This window comes from Oenanthe melanoleuca, chromosome 7 (genome assembly GCF_029582105.1).
Source record: "Oenanthe melanoleuca isolate GR-GAL-2019-014 chromosome 7, OMel1.0, whole genome shotgun sequence".
NCBI classification, from domain to species: Eukaryota; Metazoa; Chordata; class Aves; order Passeriformes; family Muscicapidae; genus Oenanthe; species Oenanthe melanoleuca.
Window position 1 is genome coordinate 30,091,633 of NC_079341.1, and position 23,817 is coordinate 30,115,449.

At 38.4% G+C, this 23,817-nt stretch overlaps 1 protein-coding gene across 1 annotated transcript in view; it reads right to left on the bottom strand.

Moving 5' to 3' along the window:
* The window catches only part of NCKAP5 (NCK associated protein 5), a 342,982-nt gene that overhangs the window by 58,285 nt on the left and 260,880 nt on the right, over window positions 1-23,817 (bottom strand). Inside the window, exons 10-11 of the mRNA XM_056496731.1 lie at window positions 22,172-22,291; window positions 3,449-3,553 (exon numbers count right to left, since the gene is read on the bottom strand). Coding sequence (XP_056352706.1) covers window positions 3,449-3,553; window positions 22,172-22,291 — 225 coding nt within the window. The remainder of the gene's footprint in view (window positions 1-3,448; window positions 3,554-22,171; window positions 22,292-23,817) is intronic.

The window sequence follows — 23,817 nt, forward strand, 5'->3', positions numbered from 1 at the left end:
ATACAAGAAGGAATTGAAATATCTTTTGGGTAGAAAACCATCATTTAACTTCCCCTTGATTAAGAATGGCAAAGAAAAAGCAAGTAAGCCACTTACGCCTTCCTCTCGTGCAATTTAGCGTCTGGTGAATTTAATACAGAGAACTAAATTTAAAATTGCTAACAATTTCATTTGTCAGGGGAAAAAAGCCACAATCTTCAATGTTTTCTTCTTTATTCTTGGACTAGGATTCTGCTGTTCTTATGGTAAAGATTATTCTGAGTCTATTTGAATTATGCTTCATACATAAGCAGCGTGTGCTGGTAAAATACAGAAAACTAAGTTATAAGAATACAAGTACATCTTGACAACTGCATTATAGCCCCACAATGTAACAGATGAGGCTGCACAGCCTGGACAAGGTAAATTAATTTAGTATCCTGAGCAGAATGTCCACTGAGAATGGAATCTCTCCATTACAGTCTAATTTTGGTTTCCTATCTAGTTCAGAGCTTTGTCTAAGAAACTCTCTGACGTAGGACAATCCATCTTCGTGTCGCTCGCAGACAGCTGAAGCCTCTTGCTTATGCAATTTATTGACACTTTATGGCTGCCTTTAGTACTTGTGTAGTTATCACCCCTTTCCAAATGCAATTTCAGCTGACTGTGACTAAGTGCCAGCTTTGAGGAAGAGAGTAATGAAGAGTAGATAGCACTTCAGGTAAAATATTAAACCTCTGTAGAAGTAGCTAGGATGCCTTTAATTTGTTTTCAAACTAATACTCTTGAGCCTAACAGCACTGGAGCTTCTTTAGTGTTAAGTGCTTGCACTATTCTCCAGTTTCCTTACAGAATCAGGCATCATTTTAATTACCAGGAACACCAGACATGACTACATGAAAAGAGGTTGTAATGAGGTGGGGGTCAGTCCCTTCTCCCAAGCAGAAACTGATAAACAAGAAGAAACAGTCTCAAGTTGTGCCAGGGGATGTTTAGATTGGATATTAGGAAAAATTCCTTCGCTAAAAGAGTTGTCAAGCAATGGAGCAGGGAAGTGGTTGAGTCACCATCCCTGGAGGGAGTTAAAAGCTGTGTAGATGTGGCACCTGGGGACATGGTTTAGTTGCTGGATTGGCACTGCTGGGTTAATGGTTGGACTCAGTGATCTCAAGAGACCTTTTCTCCCAGTGGCAGGTTGGATTTGATGATCTTAATTATAAAGGTCTTTTCCATCCAAAGTGAATTTATGATTCTGTGCCTTCATTTCATAAAACTTCCCTTTGGATTTCACTAAGGCAAACTGAAACAATATTGATTGATTTTTGTACACAGATATACTTCAAATTAATTTTGTTTAAATGAAGAATTTAGGAAGAAACAAGAAATCTAAAGTTATTGAATCCATTAAAAAATTACCGAGGTTGTTTATGCCCTAGACACAGCTTCTTCAAGGAAATCTTTGGAACAACACTCAGTTTGCAGGCACTTCTCATGCCAGCATGTTTGTTGGCCTTCTGCTAATTCCTTCCATTTATTCCCCCATGTTCCTCCCATTTATTACTACTGGGGTTGAACCTTTTTTCAGCTGAATGGGAGAGAGCAGAATTTTTACTGCTGAGGAGTTCATCAGTATAGCTGTTCATTGCTCAACTGACATCATAATGCTCTGGTTTTGACAAACTTAACTACAGGGCAAATCATTATTCTTTGTCACAGGCAAAACCTATGAATGGGAAAATCATTTAGAGACACCAAGAGCACATTTCACCTCTGGGAATTATTGGTACATGTTCTCCTAGGAAGTCAAATGAATGCAGGAGGAACAGCCTTTAAATCCAGTGGCTCTGGGAAGAATACATCCTTCAGCATTACAGCCAGGCTGATGCCTGTTTTTTGGCTCTGAAGTGGATTTTGTACCTTTGTTGAGACAAATGAGTTTATTTCTGGCATTGTGGTTCCCCTGGGAGACCCCCTGCCATCACCTTGCTCAGCTGTGGCAGTGTCACTCCTGGGGAGGGTGACTGCACAGAGGCCAACAGCAGCAGCTGCTTGTTCTGCCTGTTCCTCTGCATTTTGGCTCTGGCATTGGGAAAACATGTAATGTGGAATTCTGCCCTTTATACTGAGCTGTGTCCCAGCCAACACAGCATTCAGGGGAAGGATGCCTGTAAATCCTCTCTTTGAGAACCTCCTGCAGGAGGTAAGAGATCACAGCCTAGTGACAAGTATTGCCTTCCTGTCATCTTCAGCTAGTCTGAGAGCCTCTCCATCCTCTCACTTTGTTTCCTTTGCACCTAAGAGAGGAGAATGGCATTTTGTCCTACATTTTCAGCAATGGGAAAAAATGGAGCTATCTAAGCAAAGCAAAAGCACAGTATATTACTGTAATCATCTTTATGAGAGGAGAAAATGTGCAAAAAATATCATGTCACTCCAGAATATGAAGTAGGGTATCTATTCAATTTCTAGATTGCATTCAGATCATTTAAGAGAATGGAGTTTTTCTCTTCAATTTGCCTTTATTCTCTAAATTATTCAAGAAAGTACTTTGAATAGCATGTTTATGATGCATTAATTAAATATATTTAACTTGTATATGGGTCTGTTAACTGACATGGTGAAATTTTAATTTTTTGTAATCATGACTCTTTAGTCATTACCTTTAATGAAATTAGAGTAAAAAGGCCTGAGTGTAGTATTACCGTTTAAAAATGCAATTTTCACTAGGAATCAGAGAAAATTGAAATAATCAGACCATTAAAGACACAAAACTCTATATTAGAGCAACTTAACCTGAAGGCTTAATTAAATATAATGCAAAAGGTTGTTAGCATTTTTGTGAACCTTTGAAACAATGCCTTTTCATTAAAATAGGTATTACAGGGGAGATTACATTTTTGTTGACACTACTATACTTCAAGATCAAAGGCACCAGCAGGTTCAATGTTCTGTTCTTGTACTCTTTGTTTCCCTCTATGTGATTTTTGTTTTTTAAGCTACTTTTCTCTTTGACAATGAAACATGAAAGCCACGCTGGCAAACGTTTTGCCAAATAAGCACAAAGCTCACTTCATCTGAAAAAAAAAAAAAATTGCAGAGCCCATGAATTTTTAAAAGTTCATACATAATATATCATAAAAGTGGGATGAATAATACGAGGCATGGGCTTTAATAAAAAGCTCCTTGACCATTTCTCAGAGATTCTGAGATGTAATCAATACCCAAAAAGGTGTATGGGGGACACTGCTAAGATTTACGCTCTTTTTGCACACAGTGACACTATCTGCTCACTATATCAGCCGAGGACACAATATTGAATTTCAGAGAACAGAAGGAAGTAAAAGCATTGTTATCTGCCTCAATAGGGTTTCAATTCAGAGATCAGCTTTATGGCTCTTCCCTGACACCAGGCTTCAGAGGAGAAAAGGAGGGTCCAGATGAGGGGAGCAAGGGCAGCACAGACACTCACCAGCATCTGAGCATCAGCACTTCGAGCCTGCACCAGGCTCCGGTTCCGCTCCACTTCTGAAAGCAAATCCCCAGAGGAGAGGTCCAAGATGCGTGAATGGAGTTTCTGGGGGGGCAGAAGGGAAGGAGCAAAGCATAAGCATTTGTCAGATATTCAGCAGATCAGCATTTTTAAAATTCCAAACTCTGCTGCTAAATTTCAAGGGAAATGAAGAGCCTGAGGTAAAAGAGGATTTGTTCTAATTTGAAATGTTGCTCTTTGTGCTTACTTTGTCCAAGACTTCCTGTCTGGAGGACAGATCATTCTTCATCCAAAATAAACTCTACTTCTTCTTCTAGTCACTGCTTTGCAGCTTATCCTTACTTTACACACAACTATAACAAATGAACTTGAGTCCCACCATTATCCACAGAGTTTGACAGGTTTCAGGAAAAAAGCATAAAAATGAAGTACAAAATTAACATTTATAAATCAATCAACATGTTAATGTTGTTTTATTTACGAGCTGTTACACCTTGAGTGAATGATTGCAAAAGTGACCCTATTTTTAACCAGCATTGATCTGCTGAAGGCCTCCTCTGCACACATTTTAACTCAAAGTCATTAATGTCATCTGTTAGGAACAATTAATGTGAATAGAAAATAATTGCATCAGGGAACAGGGGACTCAGAGGATTTTGTGCATTAATATTCACATGCTGTTTGATTATATACACAGTTCTCAGTTTTTCTTGGAAGAGTGGCTAAGCTTGTGCCTTTCCCTCCATGGTCACCTGTACACTAATTCTAGGGCTTTCTGTCTGCATTAAGCCTGGTTTGGTTTAATTGCAGTTTCAATAAAATCCATGATTTATGTGAATGCCTCAGCCAATGACTTCAAAAGAAAAAATATCTGCAGTCTTGTTAGTCCTGGGCCAACACACCATGTAACAGGCACTATGGATCTGACTCAGGGTCCATTGAAATCAATGAAAATGCACTAAAAAATAAAACCCAAGAAAAAAGGAATTTGGATCAGGCTCTTTTCACTTTCCCATTAATTCTCCAGGCTTGCAACCTAAGAGATCACATCCACTCCCCTCAGCTTGGAGGAACAAATGGTGCAGACCCTGCCAGGTGCTTTGCCAGAGGACTCTGTGAGGGATGCAAACCATGGAGATTTGATGGGGTTCTGTGAGTGCCCCATCATCCTATCCATCCAAAAAGACTGGCCAAAGAGGGTAAAGCAATCTGCAGCCAGAAGAGCCTTCACACAGTGTAGTAGAAGCTCTCTGCAAGTCCCTGAAAGGCAAGTCACAGAGTACCTCACACCCAGCTGCTCCCCAGCTGCTCTCTGGGTACCCACTGCAGAAATCAGTCTGCTGGAGAACAAAGCAGGCAGCCATTCCTGCAGCCCCTGTTATCTGCATGCTCTGCTTCAGGCTTCTATTCCAGACAATCTAGGAAATTTTTTAAAAACTTCTAATTATGAATTTGGGAGTCATTTCTCAAGAGTTACTTATTCATCCAGGTTTATTAAGGAGGTATTGTCTGTTGCAGAGAGATTATGGAAAATATTTTCAATTATCAATATTCTGTACAAATAAGTATTACCCAGTATATTGTTGAATAGGTTAAAATGATGAAAGCACTCAGTATCCAATATACTTTTCAATATAAATATTAGCTACATCCAGGCTATGTGTTTTTATCAGTGATACCTGGTTATTCAGTGTGCACCTTTCAAAGTTCTACTACTAGAATTACTGTCAGGTGTTTGTTAAAGATTTAAACTCCAGGTAAAATGCCTGCCCAAAGTCACAGATTTACTGACTTTGAGCATTTGTTCTCTTGATGATAATTCCAACTGCATCACTGAGCCACCAGAGAATTCCACTGTTTCCAGAACCAAGAGTCACTAGTGCTATGAGCAAGTGGTTTGCAGACAAATTAATTACTTTCTCCAGGGAAACCAGTCACCTGAGATATTTTAGTGGAAATTACAATAGTCAGATCAGTGCACTGGAGATGCACAGGGGTCATGCTGTGTTTGAGTCACCTTTGCCACTGTTAAACTCAGTGACTCTATAAAACTGCAGTACCAAAGGCAAATCAGCAGACTAAAAGGATTAACAAAGAAGGAAAGTGTGTTCTCAAGATGTATAATGTGATTATATTTCTGTATCAAATGAGATCATCACATTGGGAATATTCCTCCCCACACATATGCAAATAAACTAACAGAGGTGGCCAGCACAATGCCTAGCATTAACAAACAGAATAATAAAGTTTGAGGTCATTAATTAAATATAATTACACAGCACTGAAGCAAGTCATCCAATTACAAAAGAAAAGCACAAAAAAAAAATGTTTCTCTTTCATTTATTTTTTTTTCCTTCTCCATTGTCTAATTAAAGAATGGAGAAAACTCTAGCATTTGTAAAAAAACTCATTAATGATGAATTTCAAATCAAGTAACAGATTGTGCTAACTACGTATCTTCATTCTGATTTCTTCTCAGATACACAAAATGTACTGTGTCCTTTATGGTTATTTTCAGATGACAGTCACAGCTAGATCAAGGAGTTACTGCTGCCTTGAAAACTGTGCAGTATTAAAATCACTGCTGATGCTAACATGACAAAATGCAACAAAAGGCAGGCCACTGCACAGAATGACTTCCAGGGAAGAGATCATCAGTTTAAATGAATACCTAAATATGAAACTGAGCAGTTACAACTGTAAATTCAAGTTATCTGCCCATTTGTTGTGCCCTACATAATGGTAAGGGAAAAATGAGCAATACTTCAGTGCTGGGGAGTGCCTGGGTCTCTCTTGAAACAGGAAAGCATCAGGATCTCTGAGCTGCAGATCTGAAAATCCACATGGAACTGAATACAGCATATATTCCTTGGAAATTGCCTGTACTGAGTACTACAGGGCAGGTGTGGACTAAAGAGTTTGTTACATCTTAGCTTGCCTGGAGCCATGTCTCTCCAGAAAGTGGGTGCTGAGAGGCCAGGGCAGAACAGAGGGGGGTTCTCTGCAGATGCCTGGGACCAACAACAGCAAAGCTCCTCCTTCCCCTGTGAGACTGATGCAGAAAAGCAGTGCCCTTTGTGGTTCAATGCCAAGATTAACTCCTGCAACCCACATGAAAAATAAAAACAAAGTAATTGATAATTTAGGTGGAAACCTATTATATCAAGTGCAATAGGAAATACAATTATCTGGCAGGCACATAACCAATCCATCAACCAGCAGGCCAGTTTCCCTCTCCCAGCAGCATTCTTATAAAGACTTTCTAGGAAGATAAAAGAAAGCCACTACCTGCTGGCACAAGGCAATATTACAGAGACTCCTCTAACCATTCTGCCTCTTGACTCTATCTCTGCAGAGTATCTATCAGCTCCCATCTCTTTTTAAACATCTAATGGTCTGCAGCATTGCCAGAACAATTTCCAATGAATTATGCCAAAGAGTACACAGCTCTCCAATATTGGATGAGTTAATTGCTATTAAATCAATTGGCTTTGCTTTTCTCCCATGAGCCAAAGTCTATCATTCACAGGAAGAAAATTCTCTCTCTAGATACCAAGGAGTCATTTTCATCCTGCTGCTCCATGCCAAGCTGTAAATGTTTGTTTGGTGTGTGTGGCCCTCTCCTGTCTTTGCTGTTTTTCAGGGCATCACAAACCTGAACAGGCACATCCTGGCCTGCTTCCCTCTGTAGCCCAGCCTTTGAAATTGGGCTGGCAGGGAAACCCTTCTCATTTCCATTTCACCATAAAGACAGTAGGCCACAGAAGGAAAACATATTATTAGGCAAGATATTTCTATATTAACAGTTTATGTAGAAGTATAGTCTTTCATCAAACAAAATCTTGATTTTTGTAGTCCTTAGATACATTTCAGAGGGGAGGTTCAGCTACATCCTTCACCTATCCCACCAAAAGTTTCCTAGAGTACAACATGCACTGCTCAAAAAACAATGTGTGAACTTCTCATCCAGTAAATATTCTGGAATTAAGGAGAAAATTAAGTATAGTTAAGGAAAAAATAATAAAATTTCCTAAAGTATAAATCCAATTTTGCCTTTGTAAGTAGGACTTTGGAATATATAGTCTTTTGACATATGAAAATTCTGCCTTCTAAGGAGAGTAGAACAAGTGATTGTTGATAAAAACCAGCCAAATATGAAGCAAAAGTGAAAGCTGCTAGAAGATGCTTCCATTCTTTAAAATTCTAATAATCACCAACATAGAAAATATACTTGCAATTTTACACTGTGTACATATAGAAATGCCTAATGTGTTATTGCATATAACTAATATCACAAGACTAAAAGTGTAACAACTATTTTCAGATCTGGAAATTATCAGTTTAATAGAAGATTCAGAATTATTTCCTACTATTCACTTCCTATAAGCAGAACTTCATGGCTAACACTTTCTGAACTTTGCAGTAAATGAAAACCAGGTCTAGTGAATGGTACCCTTGTCCATGGCAGGGAGAAAGAGATGAACTTTTAGGTCACTTTCAACACAAACCAGTCCACAATTCTATGAAAACTATTTTTTCTCTTAATATTGGGCCATGTTTAACTCTTTACAGGATTGGGGCTCAAACTGGAATGAGAAACTAACAGCCTTTAACTGTTTAAAATATCCATCCCTAATGCAAAGTAATCAGATGTTCACCACATAGACCTCTAAAAGCTGTAAATAAAGCTTTGCACATGCAAGAACATCCAAGTTCTGATTGCAAGGCCAGTGTACCACATTAAGCTAGTTTTTCTATTTCTCTGTTGCTACAGGTACCATTTCCAACAGACCAAACTGTTAGTGAAGATATTTGATATTTGACAAAAAGCTTGAAACATTCTACAGCTCAGCTTGGAACAGGCAAAGAAGCTCAGAAGTCTTACACCTCACAACTTTATTTAGTATGGGCATGTAGGTTGCCTTTCACATTCCAAATTCTGTTCTGTCTTAGGGTCTGCCTGGCACATTAACTCTGCTCCATCTGTTACTGCCAGGGCTCTCAACAGCTCTTACCACCACCATAGGCTGGTTGTATTTATTTTTGGTGGGAAAAAAGGGTTAAGACACAGCAGGTTAGCCCCAGGACAACTCTTGCAGTGGTCTAAACAAACAGTTGGAGACTTTTATAGATCCTACCAGCAGCTCTTTAAAATACAGGAAACCATCACAAACATGCAGCATTGCTCAGTGGTGATAGGAGGATGTGTTGTACATAAGTAAATATCAAAGGATGAAATTTAAAATGCATTTCAGTAAGTTAAATGAGTTCTCAGTACAAAATAAAATAAAATAAAAAAGTTTTCATCTAGTCCTTAAATTTGAAGTTAAGTGTGTGGTTTTAAATTTTCCATTAATGGAATAAAAATACTTCCATGGAAGTTCTAATTTGCATGCATCTAATTATGTTCTAATTCTGTTTTTGTTGTTTTCCCCTCCTACTAGGCACACTTTTCTAAAAAATATTTACACAAGATGCTAGACTTTAAATCCAACCCCAGAATTAACAGGGGTTTGTCAGTTTGCTGGCAAATCCTCTGGGTGAGTTTACTGAGACTAAGGCAACATCCAAGACAAAGCCCAAGTGTATGATACTAGAAACAATTTTATAGAAGATTACACTGCTAAAAAAACATCAGAAAACCCTGCTAACAAGGCAATTCCAGCAGAAAAAGTAAAACAAAGTTTGATTTGAGTTGGCTGCAGTGTTTCCAAACTAGAGCTCTCTATTACTTTTGAGCCATTCAGAGATGGCAAAACTCAGTGAATTAGACTCTAAGTAACTCCAAAGGGTGGAAACCTATATTCTAGGGTATAAATTGGGAAGTGTTAATCAGGCATTTGATGTACAAACACAAACAGCATAATCTCTCTGTGTTCTTCAGAGAGTTGACAACATTAATGTAATGCTAAAATTACTCCTGTTCCAAATCCTTCCTTTTATTAATTTTTATAAACTTCTTTAAATAAAGGTTACATTGAAAGAAAAAAAGTCTTTCTGATCCCAGTTTTTATTTTATATGCCTATCAGTGTTTTCAAGCTCTGAGATTCCAAAGTGTTAGTTCTCATTTTAATAGCACCATGGTAGGAGTCTGTAAATATTGCAGTAATATGAAAATGAGCTAATTTAATTTCTTAGGAAAATGCATGTATAAAGTTCCCTGTGGTTTGTAATTACTGTAAAGTCAACAGTTTACATCAATGGCCCAGTAATCAGCTACTCAGGACGTGAATAATTAATGAGAAAATGTTTTCAACGAGCTTGCAAATGGAAGACTCCTTGGAGTATGGTGAAGCAGCCGTGCTGTGAGAAGAGTGATGTGCAGGAGCTGAGCCTTTTATTAGGTACATATTTGTATTTTGTCTCTTATTTTTCTAAATGTCTTCCCATTGATCTGACACTACTCAGTATGTCAATTCCTGTGCTAAATGAGGGCCAGCACCACGTAGGTGCTGTGAACTACAGCAACACCAAAGAGTGAAGGGCACATCCTGCACTTCCTGACATCTGCTGTTGTTACATTGGCCACAAAAAAAAAATAAATTTGTTTTTAACACTTCAGCATTGTCAGAGAGAGTCTAGGAAACAACTTTATACTGAAGTCCTGCAACAAGGAAGGATTATGCCATTAATCTTTTCTGGCATGCCCTACACATGATATCTATGCTTCAGCAGTAAAAAGGTGGGCTGGTTTTTATTATTTCACTGTTTTTAAGAAATGCTTTCATATAAAAACACAGGAGGAAAGTCTCACTTCTGCAACAGTCATATTATCAATCCTTATATGATTAAAAGATACTCACTTCAGCAGCAACATGCTGCTAAATTGCTCATACAATGGCAGCCAGTGACATTCCTGGTACCACAAGATAAGATGGTCGTTGCCTTTGTGATGCCTACAGTTTAAAATCCATTTTCACATTCACTTTCTGACTATGCCCCAAAATAATCTAAAGGAATTAGGCAGACCTCAGTGAGATCTTCTTATTGACATTTATGTTGATCAATGTTGGCTCTACCTGAATTGGAATCTACAGATCAATTCCCTTATTAGATTCGTTCTCAGTGCTGCCATGATCATTTTATCACAGAAGCTGCTGCCATCAGATGCTGCTTTATCACTTTATAATGGGATAAGCTGAAGCTTTCCTCTGGCATATAGCTGGAAATGATAACTGTCTGAAGTCTAAATATTTCTTTCAAAGATTTTCAAAAATATACTAATTAAATGCATAAGTCTGTTTTAAAAAATACTTTTAACTGGATTTACCTAAGCAGCAATAATTTTTATCCACATGACAATTCCAGTTCTCAAGATGTTAAACAAACCCCAGTGCAAACACTGGAGGCTGCCTTATTAATCACTTGCTTCTTGCTGAGCCTACGAGCCAGATGACAGAAGAAAAGAGAATGAAGATATGACAGAAAAATCAAAATGGTCCCAGGAACAGTAGGAGTTTTATATGGACACACAAACACACGTGCAAGCATTCCAAAATAGCACATGCAATACATACACAAGGTTTGTCACAAGTGTTTTATCTGGTTTTGAAAATATGCAGGGTTATGGTATTTTTAGTGAGAGTGGTGTTACAGCTTCTGTTGAGAGAGGAGTTCATCACATTAATTTAAATCCCCGATAAAATAAATTAGTTTTTTTTATTGCCAGGTTGAACTACAGGGCTATGATTGTTATGTATTGCTACAATCCAAGTCTTAATGGCATTTTAGCCCTGTGGTGGTCAAACAGAAACCATTTCAAACCTTCTAAAGGCTATTAAAACATGTGCAGGTGTCTGGAAAATTAATACTATTATCTAACACTAACCTTTTGCCTGTAGGAGGAAAAGAAGAGAGCAGGCTCAGGGAAGATGTTTTAGATCAATACATGGCAACCCAGGAGGGCAAGATCTGTTTCACAGGGAAGTTCATTGGCTGTGAACTGGGGATTCAAGTGAGCAATTCATCCTTATTTGGGTTTCACTGAAATCATTCATTTACTCAAAAACAATAACTCAAGAGAGATGGGCGTTGTTGTTTTTGCAATCCTTCCTCACTGCTGTTTCCCAAAGTCCAGCAATCTAGGCACTGGAAAGGTTCATTCATTTAAATGACAAGAGCACAAATTTGTCAAGGTTAATGTTGAACAAGCCATATTTTCCTTGCCTCAGTATTATGCATTAAAAAGTTTCTCCATTCCTCCACACTTTTATTTTTTTTCTGTGTATGTGTAATACTGTTGAAATGTCATGTGGATTGAAAGGAGTTTAAAAGTAGGAGGAGAGTTGCAAGAAATGCTTTTATTGTTAGTTTAAGGCTTTTACATACATATTTTCTCTCCAACTCTAATGCATTGTTTTTGTCTCTGACAGAATAATTTCTAATAAGAAGAGGCTCTTTTCTAGAATATCTGGATATAAGGTACTTGATTCCATTCCTTTTCCTCAAAGCACTTACTTAAAAGTATGATTTAGAAAGAATAAGTGGGTACATTCCCAGCTGGTAGGAATTATTGGCTTCATTTCTCTTACTGAAATAAAAAGAATTTCTGCAAGGACAGGAATCACCACATAGGTTTCCCAAACTTCTACAGCTTTTCAGAAATAAAGTTTCTAGATGGCCACAAGTGTGCAATTCCAGTGGTATTTCACTCTTGAAATCCTCAAATTGATCACAACACCTCCAGGTGTCACTTCAAGTTCTTTGAGGTTTATCCTGATAGGCAAAAAGATCAGGGCTTGTGTAGGACACAGCACAACTCTGGACACCTGATGATCCCAATAAGGATCTCAAACCTTGGCTGCAGCTCTCTGGAATTCCACCAACTGCTCTGGAGTGATGAGAGGGATCTCCCCATCAGCCTGGCCAGGTACAGCTGAAGCACAGGTGAGGAGGGAGAGGTGGTGCTGGCAGCAGCAGGGAGGGGGCATGGATGGCCTGAGACACAGCCCTGCACTGCCCAGTCCATCTGTCCATCTGTCCATCTGCCCTCCCTAGCACTGCCCCAGCCAGCAGGAGCACCAGGAGAAGGAAAAGGAGAGATGCCAGTCCCTGCTCCCCAGCCAAGCTGTGCCCCTGCAGGAAAGGCACCCTCCTTATTTAGGACCTGGACTGGCCTTGGGAGGGCCAGGATTAGTCCTGGCATGGAAAGATCTCCTCTGCCAACCTGAGCCAGAGGCAGCCTGGCCCAGGCTGGGAGCTTTGCCCCTGGCTCAGGTGGCTGAGAGCTGCAAACCCTCAGTGCCAGCCAGCTCCTGACTGGAACCTGTGCCCTGGTGAAACGATCGTTTCTTCACTGTGGATAAAAGCAGGGCTTAAGGAGGTATTACACAGGAATTTCAAAAGGGATCAGCTCCCATTCTGGCAGTAGCCAGATTTTCAGAAGAGCTCAGCACAATGCCTGAGCACTTGAAAGTCTGGTCCCATGTGAATGAAGGACCTGAAGCCCTAAATGAAAGGTTAAATCCATTTGTTATTCCCCTGGGAAGAAGCACCAGGTGAAGACTGGTGACAGGGCAGAGAGTGTCCATATTTCTAATTTTTGTCAAGATCTCCCAGGGATCATTTAGTGGAATAAATCTAAGTGAGCCTCTAAAACACAATGCTAATCTCTGATTCATGCTCGCACTTGCAGTATCTATAATTCATAATAATTGTGCCTAGACCCGTGTCTGTGCCTGCATCTACTGTACAGGAAAAGTACACAAGGCATATTTAGAGAAAAACAGTTAATAGTAAGTATTGAAAACTTAAAAAAAAAAAAAAAAAGATTGAGCATTTCTGATTTTAAAATATAATTGAGTATAAAAATTTAGGATCAAAACACTACAAAATTAAGTAGCCCATGTCTGAAATTGTATACCAGAAAGATGAGCTGAAGAGTGGGAGTATATCTGAGATTTTTAAAGCACTGCTATTAATTCATGATGCCATTACTTCGGCAGTCTGTTTTCCATACTTCTAATGCAGTAAGATGGAGTTTAATTCATAATGTTGCAGATGCCCTTGTGATGCACACAGGACACAGACAAATCACTGCCCCTTCCTGCACCAGACATTGCTGAGTGACTAATGGAACACAGCCTGCCCACATCTAGAGAAAGAAAGGAGCAGGGATGCAGTCTAAAAATGCTAAAAATACAGAAAAACTCAAGGCTGTCAATATCACATCTTTAAAGATTTAATGACAAAGGTAACTTTTCCTTTCAGCTCGTCCTTATCAAGAGAGATACCCAGATGGTAATTTAAGAGTTAAGGCACTAATGGACTCTTCAGTTTCACTGAGCACCTTGTGCTGATTTTATCTTGCAATACAGTATTTCACATTCTCAGCGAAGTCAACAGAGATTTAGTCAATAGTCAATAGTGCCACGGCCTTTGGATGAGAATTTGAATCTTTCCAGTATCTAAACTATCATTAAAGAAGATAGGTCATTTGGGAAACAAAGGAGAGCATTAGTAAAATTCAATACTAAAAGATGGGGTTGTTCCTTAGGTGTTTTATGATTCAATATGAGTAATGTTTTATTCTGATTATCAACCCTTTTTTCTATGTGAAGCATCTGTAAGAATACACAAAAAATATAAAGTATATAACAGGAATTTTTTTTTCCATAACAGATGGCAACAGAAAATACCTATTGAGTAATCTTATGTTCTTCAACCCACTTAGCATAATGTTAGTTTGTTTCATTTGATGGAATGTGTAATTTTACATTACTAGCAATTCACACAGGCCTTATATAATCTGAACAGTTTAAATGTTATGGAGCAGAGCACTTACTGGCACACCAATTTCTCAGTAAAAGAGCCATGATTCTGTATTGCTTCACATTTTCAAAGTGCCATTGCACTTAAATAACAGTAACAAATCCACATCAATAAAGTAAAATATAAATGAGGTTTTATATGTATTAAGTGTAATAACAGATGAAATTAATACTTTATCTATTATTTATTCCATATATGCTTTTGCATAGTTATCCCTTCTTTAAATCTCAAAGTTTTAAGAAAATAAAAATGAACTGCATACTTAGTTCCATTAGCGTAATAAAAAGAAAATCATAGATCTGCAATAACAAAGGTTATAATTCTGTAGTGCTTTAGAATTTCAATAGATTCCCACTGTACCACAAGACAGAGCCCTTTAAATCTCTGGATTAATTTTATACAATCTTTTGGTATTCCATTTGAGAGTTACAGAGTGTGAAATATGCACCATGACAAGGAAACAATTACCCTGCACACCTGTTGCATGAGTACACTGCATTTAAGCAGGACTTGCAGTGGCTACTATTTTATTCCACTGTGAAACCCAAAATGGGGGAGGCTTTAAAGGCTGACCTGATGATGTGAACTTGCACTTTTATATGCAGCACGTGGCTCGTAGATACCACATCACATATTGTGATAACATTGGAACAAATCCATGGTCAATTTTGCTATCAGAATGTCCATGAGATTTTTTCCATTTAGAAAGGAAATCTGAATGACTGACTCTTGACTTAAATACAGCAACTATATACTAAAAAAAATAAACTGCAAACTGCAAAACCAGAAACATATCAGACAACACATGGATGGATATGTTGGTCACACAAAATATAAACACATGAGTTTTATAAATATAAACTCAGAGTTTTCACTAAGTTCACAACCAGTCTCTAAGCAGCCTCTGTACTTACACTTGACCATTTATGCAAGGATTCACATGGAAAATCTTATTAATATATTGAACAAACAGAACAGGCTGAAAGAGCAGCCTCAATTTAAGCATTGCTGTAGGTTAAATATAACTGCATGTATAAAAAAGCATGTCTTTTTAATGTTTATTACAAGTGTGAAGCACAAGGCAGGTTTGGAAAGGAATGCAGCAGTATTCTTTCTTATTGTGGAATTCCTGCCTTTTTAAAATTTATTCACATATGGAATATACACTGTACAGGAAAAAATGTGAACAATATTCTTGTATTAATTACTCTGCCCACATACTTGCTTAGGGTTTAAAATGCCATATTGGATTCCTGCCATCATGTGGATCATCACTGATAATAAAAATCTATGCATAGAATAAAGAAAAATTGTTGGTTCAGTCAGTGTCAGCTGCTTATTTTTCTTTGTCTAAAAATTGGCAGTAAAATCTCACTCTTGTTGTCCAGACCTGTCACATCAGTACAGCCCCACCATTCTCCTGACACGTGCTTACTCTGAAATACTCTTTGCTCTTGAATATTCCCTTTACATTTCTTCAAAACTTAAAAAATATTGCTCTCCTCAGTCAAAATCATTCATAAATACTTCACCAAGGATCACTTGTGGCTTTCCTGAAAATATCTGCTCCTTTGATTTGCTGGTTTTGCTATCACTGTAGCAATTTATTTTCATCAGGACAATGGAAATGGCTCATTTTTAGACTTGGTAGCTGAAATTTTTCTATTTAAAATTGTATCACAGAACGTCACGTTTGGCTTATGTGCAAAGCTTTTCATTGGTTTTCTGTGGAACCTCTCCAGGCTAGTTAAAATACTTGGACAGAGGAATGCTGAGCAGCTGGGGGCAATTTTCTCTTAAAAGCATTATCATTCTCATCAGAACTACATGCCCTGGGAGCCTAAGTTAATGTTTTGATTTTGTTTGAGAGCAAATTGGTAAGAATTGAATGGCTGAGACAAGGGACAACAGTGTGACAAGAAGGTAAATCACCAAAACACAAATGACTGATGGAGCAGGTCTATCAGGGCAGCTGATCTAAGTCCCTGTGGATAATATTCTCTTCTCCATCAGCCCTCTCACTGTGCTTTGCTTCAGTTTGATCTATTTTGAGGGATATTGTCCTACCTCTCTTCTCATTCCACCATCTATAACAAACATTTTTGTGCTCCTTTATCATCCTGCTCATCTGGGAGCTCCTTCCAGGGCTGGCTGCCCATCAGATAAACCACCAAATTCTTTCAGGTGTTGTGCAGCTCCTGTGCATTCAAATCTAGAAGTCATATGGCTTAGGGAGACTGGATGGAGTTCCTCCAGAAGGGGGATGTTCCCTTTCCTTCCTTCCTTCTCTCATCACTGATTTTTTTGGTCACCCATTTATCTAAGCAATTGGCTCTCCTAAATATTTTATCTCTGTAATATTTCTTCAGCATATATTTGGGGCTGCAAGCAGGGCAAGTAATAAATATGGTTTATAATGTATTACTACATGTTGATGATTTAAGCTGAGATGAAATACAGACTTTCAAGGTTTTGTATTTGTGTCTTTTCAGATATTATTGGTAAGGACATAGAACAAATACTAAGTAGATAAGAGTTTACTGAGATAATGCAAGATTGGAAACAATGATATCACCATCCTCACATGAAGAATGTTCTTTAATTTGTTCTTAAAAGTCTCAAAAAACGTGAGTGTTCCATACTTAGATTGCTGTCTTGATTCATGATATACAGAAACATTTTTATACTTTCTCATGGCTGCAAGGCTGGAGGCTCTAGAAGATCCTGGAGTAGGGTAACTGTGCACTTTGGTAGCCTTGACCTGGAGGAATCAATCCAGCAGGGCTATGGCCTGAAATCTTCTGAGAACCATAAACAGAGTAAAATCCACTCTTACACTTCTTAAAAGGGGTTCTACTAGGAAAGTAATTCTTGGATAAAGGTTAAGGTACTAGTTTAAACTTAATTTATCTCAAACATGCTTTACATTTATGTGATCACCTTCTTCTCTGTAGATAGAGCCCTGGAGATTGTCTTAACTTGCAAGCAGTATTCAATTACTGCTGAAGAAATTAACAGGTCTGGAATTAGTTTCTCCTTCAAGCCACCAGACCTGATTTCTGAGTAAGGAAATATTCACTACAGATGCTGCCTTATTTATGTTGATGTGTTTACAGAGGAGAAAAGGACAGAGTTTGTTCTGAAGGTGGAACTTTCCTGACAATCTGATGGCTACAGAGGAATAAATGTGAAGTGAGCAAATAAGCAGGTCAGCTGCAGGACTTTCACAGCTTTAAAAACAATTTGCTGATTTGGTATCAAGTCTGCCTGCTCCCTGGAGAGCCTGCAGGCACCTGACTTCTGTGAGAGGGAAATTCTGCAGCTGCTGGGCACATAACAATCCACTTACAGAAATGTACTGGAACACTGTCAGACTGTTCCTAACAGTGTGTGACGATCTTCAGGTTTAATTTCCAACCCTCAAACACCTACTCTGTGAAACACTTAAATATTACCCAGATCTCAGTGCTGTAAAGCAATGCAGGTTCACTTCTAACCTCCTGCATTCAGACTTCATCATGTCTAATGGTGTCTGCACCAGAGGTCAGGCTCTGAGCCCAGACATTCCATCTCCTTTTGTCAGGTCTTAGGGCAATTAGGTGCCCTCTTCTTCTTCCCATAAATAATAATGGCATTGGTGCAATTTACCCCTTCCTGCTAAGTTGTGCAACTGCTTCCATCACAGTCTGCACAGCCACACACTGTCCTGTACATCAGGGCAGAGCTGTCAGGTTATCAAAAGGGCTCACACCAATGCAGTCATCACAAAGAAATTATTATTGAACCTGACCACCTGAGAATTCAACACTGTGCTGTACAGTTTTAGACAAAATTTTAGGTGTAAAATTAAACACTGTGGATGGTCCATGAGTAATAAATATAAGTAATTTAGCCAGAGAAACACAAGGAGAAAATAGATGCTTCAGGAGACCCTCCCTGCTTGGTTCTGGGGTTGATAAAGTAGAGTTTTTATGATGGAAATAAAATGGCAATGAAAATACAGTTTAAGATCAGGGATATTGTAAATCTTATGATTAGAAATATTATCTTATACTTTCCCAACTATGAAAATTTTATTACTTATTTAATCAAATAAATCAACTCAATAAATTTTGCTACTTGCCACTTTTTCATCCCTTTTCACTGAAAAATCCTGCATGGTTTATAAAAAAACCCTGTGACAACAACTTTCTGGGTGAAAAGTGAAAGCAGGATTTCTCCCATGGGAACAATTCATCTAGCAAACATCTTGAATTTATGTAAACAGAGCTATATAATATAAAAAAAAAATTAAAAAGGGATATTTATAAGAAGGCAACCCCTGATCCCTGTCTTATCCCTTTAGCATCCTTCTACATATCACTTCCACAGATTTCTCTCTTTACTTCTAATTGATTTTCCTCTACCCAGTTTTAAATCTTTGACTATTATCCCAAATTCTTTGTCTCATTTGCAGATGATGTACAAGGTGGGTCACTAAAATGGAGTTCCTGATTTTCTTTCCCAACCTCTCTTGCTGTGACAGGCAGAATTTAACATCTTTTTAGCAACCACATTAGCAGAGGAGAATGAAGGCTGCTTGGGCAGAAGCTACTCTTTTGTGCTGGGTTTTAACTATAACTATTGCAATTTCTCAGATGGTGCTGACACAAAACACTTTTCCAAGGCTTCATCACTTTAAAAGAGAGAGTTTTCCTGAATATTATAAAATAACAATGAAGAAAAAAAAGATAATCAGCCTTCACCTTATTTATCTATTCTAGTACTGCCTCTGTAAATCACACACTTCAGCTACAAAGAATGTCCCCAGAAAGAAAGGGCAGCTCTTAAAAATGTCTACAGAATCAGAGGTGAAGAGAAAAAAGCCTGAATTAACTTTTTATCATCCTAAAATTTTGCATCAGAGACTGCATTACTTATCTTTCATGACAGGGGTGACACAGCTTCTGTGCCACTCTTGCAGGCAGCAAGCACACCAAAATTCCTGGTACCAAAGAGCTCACATGGCAACACACACATCACAATATCTCAACACACATTGCTTCAAAAACACTGTTAGGCCCTTCAGCTTCATAAGCACTCACACTTTTTGTAAGTGCAGGTAAAAGCAATACTTTTAACAGCATTTCTATAGTGCAGGATTCCTGAAGCACTCATGAAAATTGTACAATGTGATTTTTTTTTTTTTTTAATTGGTAGCAAAATGAGTGTTTCCTTTGAATTGTGTAAAAAGCATGAGCAAAACCAACACAGAGCAATTGGTGTGGTGTGCAGACCATGGATCTGCAGTCAAATTCAAAACACTTGAACCAATCCATACACTGGAAAAAAAAGTGAATTAATATAAGACATATGAACATAAGAATCATGTATTATTTGCTTGCAATCATACACACAAAAACCTAGGGCAATGGTGAAATCTATACTTATCTGTAAATTTTGTTTAAAAATAAATAAATCTATCTTTCTGTTGAAATTTGGGAAGTCAAAATGTTTACTGTTTAAAAATAAGCTTACTCTGTAATACAAGAGTCTCTGTGTCAAATATGGAATAATTTTATGGTAATATATAATGAAATCACAGATGCTGATATGCAGAAAAAGTAGCAAACATTACTTATTTTTAGCTTGTGCCCTCTACCATGGCATTCTTCAAAATCTGTAGTTTTACTGAGTGTGGCTACACCTAGGATGAGATCAGCATTAAATAAAATTGAACTGTATTGTATCAGAGGGTACAGGAAAGGTGAAACCATCCCCTGCCCCCACCCCCACTTTGCAGAATTTGCCCATTCCCTTGACTGGGGTCATGATCTAACAAGAATGTCCTTAAGCACATATTTATAACTTTTCTCTAGAGTGACACATTTAAACCAATATTTACCTCCTGTTCTAAATCTGGGCTGTGTGCACTTCCAAGAAGACATAATGTAAACTGTTCTTTAATTTTATGCAGGCACACAACAGTATTTGCTCAATTTCAGTCTTAAGAAAACATCCTTCTTCAGATACTGCATCTCAGGCTGCAAGATCACAGACTACATGCCATTTATTCAAGCCTGGAGTATAATTAGAGGATAATTAAAATTCTGGAAACTCATAGATTTCCTATTTTGTTTGGTTTGGATGGTTTTTTGTAAAAAGGACATATGAAGTGTTTTAACATGTACACTGCAACTCACTCTCTGCTTTTTTTTTTTTTTTTTTCACCTGGTGGGTTAAAACCTTCTGATAGCAAGAGAACAGACATAGCAAATTTTGCCCCAGAGAGATCTGGACTTTCTGAATGAACTTAATTCCCTTTTGTCCTCAGCTAATAATGACAAATCAAGTGAAAAGGGGGAGGGGGGAAAAAATCTATGTACATTCATTCCTGCCAAACTGTGCAAGAACAATGACATAAAATAGTTTGAATCCCTCAGAAAAATTTGTTAGATCATTTGGTTCTTTCTACCACCTGGTGCAGGTTCATCTCTCAACTTGTTTTTCAGAGCTGCTGCAAAATCCAGCTTCAAGGATCTCAAGTCAAAGTGTTGATCCCACTTTTCAGATGTTATCTAACATTTCTGTAGCATTCCCAGAATAACCTGATTTTGTTGTTGCCACACAAGGAATTGGGAATAGGAACTGCATCTATAATAATGAATGTGCAGTGTGTGACTTCTGTGCAATTTAACCCCAAGCTGACATTAGCTGGAGTCACACTTTGGAAACAGGAAAGAGAAAGAAAAAGCTACTCCAAACCAGGAAGAAGGAGCAGTTGATGAGACTGTCAAAAGCAGAAGTGAGCAATGAAGATCCACACTGTGGTGGATGTCTCAAAACTGTGAATGGATAAAGATAAATCAGTTCTCTGTCCAGGGGTCTATGAAGGATGAATTAGGAAAGCAAGCAGGAGACAAGGGACAAGAAACCAGAATAAAGGAGGTCCTGACCTAGCAACACCCAAATCAACACAAAATCAAGAGATGGAACAAAAACCTGACAAAACTCAGGAACCCAGATGGCTGTGATGTGACCTGGCACCACCCTGTCTGTGCTTTAGAGTAAATACAACTCAGTAAATACAACTATTTGCCCTCAGCATGGAGATTCCCTTGCCTTCAACATCAGCTGTGGACAGACTGTTAAATGCAGAAACCATAGTTTCCAAATTTTCCTCTGAATTACAGATGCAGACAGCAAGGGTTTAAGATACACATTTAATATCACTTCTGTACCTGACATGTCCTGCAAAGTTCTAATTAGTCCTCATTTGCTGTTCTCCTAGCTCATGGCCAGATTTGTTGGAACTTCTGCAAAGCCATTCTACTTCTACAAAAAGATTGTAAAGTGATGGGTTCATTCACAATAACAGACATTGCCAAATGAAGAAGGACACTGAAACATCTCTTAGTATTCCAGAATGGCAAATGAGCAAGACATGGGTCAATTGGATTCTCAGCTATACCCTCCTATAAAACATTGGCAAAAAAAATCTCTCTAAGCCTGTGAAGATGTACTTAAACCCTTGCAAGTAAGCTGAAACCAGGACAGTATCACATATGGCAAAAGTTAAATAAATGGGCTGTCTTCTCACAGGAAATTACATTGTTCACCATCAAGCAGGATGTTAAGGAATACGAGCTTCTCCCCTGCAGAGGGATAATGAACCCATATCATTCCATTTATCATAGCAAAGAATCACCTAAAAAAGTAAGTTACACTGCAGGTGTGCTCCTCTCTCCAGATTTCCAGGCAATATCAGAGCTCACTGGCACACATTTTCAGTTTCAATGGGATCACAGTACAGATAACAGATATTCTTCTAATATATTAAATCTATCAACTGTCATTTCCCACTTACTGCCACAGCCTTGAAAAGAGAAGTATTTTATAATTTTAAGAACTATAAAGCTCATAGCTCACTTCCTGCAAAGGCCATTTCCTACCTGAAGGAGGAGGTCAGAAGCTGGTTTGACTTTCTGCTGGAAAAGCACACTTAAAGTTCGATTCTGTTGTTCCAGATCAAAAACTCTCATTTTCAGCTTTATACATTCCTCCCTCAGACCCTGCAGCACAAGGGAAAACAGTAAGATTAGAAAGCAGGTAACAGAAGCACATAAAAAGCTCTAATGTCAGATGCTAAGAAGAAATAAACACACAAATTTTAAAGTAGTATAAATCAGAAAAATGTGCTACTTCATTTTCTCTGGTTGTTTGATCATCCATTATAACATTAAAGAAATTCTTGCAATGACAAACAGTAGCTACCTGGAGCCTCCTTTCAGAGTTTTCTGTTAGCATAAAAATGACTTTGCCAGCAATGTGTTCCATTTTGTAGCTGACAAAATGCATAAAGCAGCAATTAATATATGAATATTGTAATAAGCATGAGCTAAATAAAATGCATAAGCTATATCAAACCAGGCAGAAGTTCAAAGTGGCACTGTGCCTTCAAGGTACTCCTCTAAAGTCTGATCCCTTCCTTGCCTTTTCTGGAACAACCATTGCTGTGTGTGATGTGGATGGGCTGTGTCTGCCCAGACACCCCAGGATGTGCCCAGGGGGGCAAGAAATGAAATGAAATGAAAATAGTGTGGCCAGCTGGACCAGGGCAGTGATTGTTCCTCTGTACTGGGCACTGCTGAGGTCACACACAGGTGCTGTGTCCAGTTCTGGGCCCCTCTCTAAAGAAAGGCATTGAGGGGCTGGAGTGAGTGCAGGGAAGGGAAATGGAGCTGGGGAAGGGTCTGGGACACAAATCTGATGAGGAGCAGCTGAGGAAACTGGAGGTGTTTAGACTGGAAAAAAAAAAAAAAAAAAAAAAAAAAAAAAAAAAAAAAAAAGAGGCTTTTTTCACTCTCTACAACTCTCTCAAAGGACATTCCAGATGGGCATTGGTCTCTTCTCCCAAGCAGCAACTGATAGGACAAGAGGAAATGGCCTCTGGAATGGCCTCCAGGAGAGCTTCAGGTTATAAATTAGGAAATATTTCCCATGGAATGGGTTATCAAGCATTGGGACAGGTGGTGGAGTCATCACCCCTGGAGGGATTTAAAAGCTGTGAAGATGTGGCACTTGGGGACATGGTTTGGTGGGATGGCTGTCCTGGGTTAATGGTTGGACTCAATGATCTTAAGGGTCCTTTTCAAAGCAAGCAATTCCATGATTCTATGAAAAAGATTTTAAATTGGCCATTAGAAGTAGAGGTGGAGTTTAAATACAGTCAAGCCAATAATGTCTGTCTGTCTGTCTATCTATCATCTGTCTATCCATCCGTCTGTCTGTCTAGCTATCTCTTACCTATCTCTGTCTATCCATCTTCAGTGTAAAACCTACTTTTCCTGGTCACCTGAAGGAGCACAGGATTCTGTCAGAGAGAGGATTTTGGAGACAGTGCAGAATCTGACACTGAGCTTTTCAGCATATTTAGTGCAGCTGCCCATTTTGAGGTAAGAGAGCTTCACAAACCAGGAAAAGTAGCCTTCTAATAAAGATTATATGTAAAAATAATAAGCTGCAGCTAATATCTGGTTTGTTTGCTTGTTTGTTTTAAATTTACATCTGCAAAATACTCATCCTTATTTGAATTTAG